Source organism: Mesoplodon mirus (genome assembly GCF_964341445.2).
Source record: "Mesoplodon mirus genome assembly, chromosome: 12".
Taxonomy (NCBI): Eukaryota; Metazoa; Chordata; class Mammalia; order Artiodactyla; family Ziphiidae; genus Mesoplodon; species Mesoplodon mirus.
In genome coordinates this window covers 42691581-42697580 of record NC_138988.1, presented here as the reverse complement: position 1 = coordinate 42697580, position 6000 = coordinate 42691581, and the positions used below count along the sequence as shown (strand labels likewise).

Here is a 6000-nt window from a genome sequence, read left to right as displayed (position 1 = left end):
TGTGTGTATAGCCTGCTGTTGGAGTCCTCTCCCAAACCAAGCCTGAGCCCTGAAGGTAGCTGAGCCCGCCATGCCTTTCTTCTAGTTTAGGCAGGCACCAGGGGGAAGCCCTTTCGGGGGAGTGACCAGGATCCTTTCAGCCTTTCCAGGTCCATCTCTTCTGATGCCAGTGTCCCACCCCAGGTTCCCAAGGCCAGCCCTGCTCTGTTCTTCCATCACAACCTCACAGCCTTAGTTCTCAAAAGCCAGGAGCCTGGGCCCCAACCTTCTCAAGAGAAGACAGATATCCCAAGAAAGGACAGAGGCCAGTTCTTTTCTGCCCCCAGGCTGCCCTATTCAGAGCTTCCTTTGCTGGGTGAGGCTGCACAGGCTGTGAAGGGTGCCCAGCCTCGGAGAATGGTTCCTGACAATCCCTCATGGGCAGATGAGCTCAGAGCAAGTTTCTCATCTTCCTCTGTCACCCCTAGTCCACCCCCATCCCCGACCTGGTCCAATGTGGGGAGAGGGAGGAGGGGTCAGAGGACAGCAAGGCCAAGGGGGTGGTGTGAAGGGAGCAGTGGGTGCAGGGGAGCACGTGGTGCGCAGGAGCCCTGTGGCCACGATGCCGGCACGTAGGGTGATGCGGCTGCCTGGTGCCTGGCCCTCTCCCCACAGTATCATTCATCTATCACCTCCACAGAGTCCTCGTCCTTCCTCTGCTCTGACTGCTCCTCTGTTGTTTCTGTGTTCTCAGTGTCTGACAGCGATGCCACCTGTCGCACCCAGTCACCGTCACTGAGAGGCTTTGGATGACGCGGTCCGGAGAAGGGGTTGAACCAGTTCAGGGAAAAGTCCCCACCAAAGGTCTCTTTGACTGACTTCCAGCTGCCTGTGTGTTCCCTGGGCTGGTGCTTTCGTTTGAGGCGTTCAATGCCCTGGAGGGACAATGGGATAAAGAGGGTCAGCGTGGGACAGCCGTGCGCCATCTAACACACCCCAGGTCCCGGCACAGCAGAGCACCAAGGCCCAGAGCCAGGGGCTCCCAGAGGGTGGGGAGGGGCTCGGAGCAGCACAGCAAGCAGGGCCTGTGTTTCCCACCAACTGCCCTCCTTTCCTTCCACAGGAGCAAGGGTGCCCGGCCAGCTGCTGCGCAGTGACCAGGCTGCCCAGTGGCTAAGGGCCAAGGAGTAACATCTCAGGCCTCTGCAGGCATGAGCTGGGCCACCTGTCCGGAGACCACCCAGAAAGACGACCCCTCCCCAAGTATCCTGGGCCACTCCCCCTACAGAAGGCGCAGCAAACCCAGCACGAAGGAGGATGATGGGGTTAAGGGGGAGAGCAGGAGACACACGAAGCGTGAGGTGAGGAAGCAAAGCTGTGCACAGCGAGTGCCAACATGCAGCGGGCAGCTGGAGGGTGCACGGGGCCGCTGCGAGGGGGCAAAGGCTGGCGTCGAACCTGCACATGCAGTAGACATGCCCTGTGGCCTCTCCCGAGCTGCCCACTCACCTGCCTCTGGGTGTCGGCTGCGCCAGGCCACAGAAGAGGGTGTTGGGAAGGGGGAGAAGCCAAAGGAGTTAAAGGCACAGCCAGGCCAGCTCTCCAGGCCCACCACACCCTCTGCAGAGGCTTTACCCCCACTGGGGCGCTGCCTCCTCCATCTCTTCTGGAAGCCAAGGAGATTTGTTGTGGGCTTCCCAGGCACAGGTACTGCTCACTGACAGCACTTTCCACCTTGGACTGACCTCTGAGTACCTAGTTCTAGGTTTTCTCTTCTTTTCCACACAAGATCCTTACATAACCAGCATAATTCTTTCCGTTGTGCAGAAGGAGAAACTGAGATACACGTACAGACTGAGATCTGGCCACACCTGGGCCAGTTCCTCTCCACCACTCTTTCTTCCCACACCATCTCAGAGGTTTAAGTTTCTTGGCTTTTGGAAAAATGGTAGGTTAAAGAACTTGATCTCAAAGTACCTCCTCATAAGATACTTCCTAATTACCGAGGGTAAAACAGTACCTTTACAGTAAGGAAACTTCGCAGATATAACTTTAACCAAATTGAAGTTAACATCACCAATAATGAAATGTATCAACATCACGTGCCCTCGGATATGGTGCCCCAAGAAGGACAGAACATCACTTCACTGGTTTTCCTGCCCAAAAGGCATAATCTCAATCTAATTATGAGAAAACATCAAACAAATGCAGATGTCAGGATATTCTACAGAATATCTTCAACAGGATAATAATCTTCAACAGGATCAAAGTCTGATGAAATTGTTTTGGAACCAGACAGAAGTGGTGGTTGTACAATATTATGAACGTACTAAATGCCACTGAACCACACACTTTAAAATGGTTGCTTTTATGTGATGTGACTTTAACCTCAACTAGAAAGAGGATCAGGTTCATGAAAGACAGAGAAAGACTGAGGAGGAACTAAATACACAGGACAAATGATGCAATGTGGCATCCTGGAACAGAGAACGATACTAGTGGGGACAACTGGAGAACTCTCAATAAAGTATATAGATTAGTTAATGGTATTGTATCAGTAAATTTCCAGGTTTTTATATTTGTGTTATGGTTTTATAAAATGTTTACATTTGGAAAGACTGATTGAAAGGCATATGGGGGCTCTTTGTACTATTTTTACTATTTTGTTTTGTTAAGTCAAATTATTTCTCAATATAAAGCTAAGAAAAATCTGAGACACGATTTATGCAATACAATCTTGAACACGGATTAATAATGAGAAGTTGGAAACAATCAAAATGTCCAATAACGATGGCTAAGTAAATTATTCTATAAAGCAGAACACTATGCAGTTATTAAAAGTGGCATCAACGACAAGGGCCTAATTTTCAAAATATACAAACAGCTCATACAACTCAACCACAAAAAACAAATAACCCAATCGAAAAATTGGCAGAAGGCCTAAATAGACATTCCTCCAAAGAAGACATATAGATGGCCAGTAGGCACATGAAAAGATGCTCATCATCGCTAATTATTAGAAAAATGAAAATAAAAACTGCAGTGAGGTACCACTTCACACTGGTCAGAATGGCCATCATCAAAAAGTCTACAAACAATAAATGCTGGAGAGAGTGTGGAGAAAAGGGAATCCTCTTACACTGCTGGTGGGAATATAAATTGGTATGGAAAACGTACCAATGCCTGCTATGGAAAACAGTATGCAGGTTCCTCAAATAACTAAAAATGGAGTTGCCATATGATCCAGCAATCCCACTCCTGGGCATATACCCAGACAAAATTATAATTTGAAAAGATACATGAACCCCTATATTCAAAGAAGCACTATTTACAATAGCCAAGACATGGAAACAACCTAAATGTCCATCAACAGATGAATGGATAAAGAAGATGTGGTGGGGAGATATACACATACACACACACACACATACATACACACAATGGAATACTACTCAGCCATATAAAAGAATGAAATAATGCCATTTGCAGCTACATGGATGGACCTAGACAAATACCATATAGTATCACTTAAATGTATCACTATAACACAAATGAACATATCTAAGAAACAGAAACAGACTCACAGACACAGAGAACAGACTTGTGGTTGACAAGGGGGAGGGGAGGTGGGAGAGGGAAGGATTGGGAGTTTGGGATTAGTAGATGCAAACTATTATATATAGAATGGATAAACAACAAAGTCCTATTGTATAGCACAGGGAACTATATTCAATATCCTGTGATAAATCACAATGGAAAAGAATGTGAAAAAGAATATATATATATATGTATAACTGAATCACTTTGCTGAACAGCATAAATTAACACATCATTGTAAGTCAACTATACTTCAATAAAATTAAAAAAAAAAGTGGCATCAATACAGTTTTACATACACTGGAAAGTCCTGTCCACGTGGTGACAAGGGAAGAAAGCAAAGTTGCACCTGACATCATTGTGGAACCTGGGATTTGGGGATAGGATTTTATTTATTTTTAATTAATTAATTAATCAGCTGAGTTGGGTCTTTGTTGCTGCGTGCGGGCTTTCTCTAGTTGCAGCAAGTGGGGGCTACTCTTCATTGCAGCATGTAGGCTTCTCATTGCAGTGGCTTCTCTTGTTGCGAAGCACGGGCTCTAGGCACCCAGGCTTCAATAGTTGCAGCACATGGGCTCAGTAGTTGTGGCACATAGGCTCTAGAGCGCAGGCTCAGTAGTTATGGCACGGGGCTTAGTTGCTCCACGGCATGTGGGATCTTCCCGGACCAGGGCTCGAACCTGTGTCCCTTGCATTGGCAGGCAGGTTCTTAACCATTGCACCACCAGGGAAGTCCTGGGGATGGGATTTTAGATTTGATTTATCTCTGTAGACTTCCCACATGTTCCAAGTTTTCACCAAGAAGCAGGTGTGACTTTTATAATCAGAACAGAAAAGCTGTTTCAGAAAATGGACCTTATTGACACAACTCTTGAGGGAACCTCACGTGGGTCTGGGGCACAGGATGCTGTGCTATTCACGGTCCGACCCCTCACCAGGCCTCCCTCCTTGGCGGGAGCAGCAATGGCCAGCTGAGTGACTGGCTTTGGGGATTCTGGGTTCCCTTCCTGGTTGATCATTCGCAGCCTGTTGAGAGAGGCGTTCTAACCATGACTGCAGGGGTGCTGGGATATGGCCACGTGGCAGACCAGGCTACAGAGGGGACACCCAGAAATGACAGACTGGCTGGGTCTGCACTGACTGAGCTCACTCAAAGCCGTGACTGTGGGTCCTTACAACCACCCTGAGAGGAGGAGGGTGTTAGTACTAACACTCGTTATAGGGGAAGACAGGGGTTCTGAGAGGCTGTGACAGTGGCTGAAGCTCATCCTGCTGGTTGTGCCTCAGAACCAGGATGAGAACTGGTGTGTTCTCTCTGCCCAATGCATTTTCAATCCTACTGCAAATCCTCGCTCAAAGGCAGAGAAAAGCTGCAGAGGGAAATGAAGCAAAAGAGCCCACAGGACAACACAGATGGAAAGATATATCATGTTCTTATATTGGAAGAATTAATATTGTTAAAATGACCACACTACCCAAGACAATCTACAGATTCAACGGAATCCCTATCAAAATACCAATGGCATTTTTCACAGAACTAGAACAAATAATTTTTAAATTTGTATGGACCACTAAAGACCCAGAATAGCCAAAACAATCATGAGAAAGAAGAACAGAGCTGGAGGAATCATGCTCCCTAACTTCAGACTATACTACAAAGCTATAGTAATCAAAACAGTATGGTACTGGCACAAAAAACAAACAGATCAATGGAACAGAATAGAGAGCCCAGAAATAAACCCACACATTTTTGGAAAAATAATCCAAAACAAAGGAGGCAAGAATATACAATGGAGAAAGGATAGTCTCTTCAATAAGTGGTGCTGGTAAAACTGGACAGCCACCCATAAAAGAATGAAATTAGAACATTCGCTAACACCATATACAAAATACACTCAAAATAAATTAAAGACCTAAATGTAAGACCAGAAACCATAAAACTCCTAGAGGAAAACATAGGCAGAACACTCTGTGCCATAAATCATAGCAATAAAATTTTGGATTTGTCTCCTAGAGCAAAGGAAATAAAAGCAAAAATAAACAAGTGAGACCTAATTAACCTTAAACACTTTTGCATACCAAAGGAAACCATCGACAAAACAAAGATGATCTACAGAATGGGAGAAAATATTTTCAAATTATATGACCGATGAAGGGTTAATATTCAAAATATATAAACAGCTCATACAACTCAGTATCAACAAACAAACAAACAAGCTGCTTAAAAAATGGGCAGAAGACCTGAATAGACAGATCTCCAAAGAGGACATGCAGATGACCAACAGACACGTGAAAAGATGCTCAACATCACTAATCATTAGAGAAATGCAAATCAAAACTACAATATCACCTGTAAGACTGGCTATCATCAAAAACAGTCAGATAACAAATGTTAACAAGGATGTGGAGAAAAGGGAACACTTA

The 6000-nt window shown here is 45.5% G+C and overlaps 1 protein-coding gene across 5 annotated transcripts in view; it reads right to left on the bottom strand.

The window, feature by feature from the left end:
- Nucleotides 1-515: 515 nt before the first annotated feature.
- ZDHHC3 (zDHHC palmitoyltransferase 3) overlaps nucleotides 516-6000 on the bottom strand; it is a 54397-nt gene continuing 48912 nt past the window's right edge. For 2 of the 5 annotated variants that reach the window (XM_082639824.1, XM_082639823.1), the window contains exon 7: nucleotides 526-914. In XM_082639824.1, the coding sequence (XP_082495950.1) occupies nucleotides 657-914 (258 nt within the window). In that variant the 3' untranslated portion in view covers nucleotides 526-656. Of the gene's footprint in view, nucleotides 915-6000 lie in introns of all 5 variants that reach the window. The other 3 variants (XR_014295654.1, XM_082639826.1, XM_082639829.1) reach the window with 2 other exon arrangements.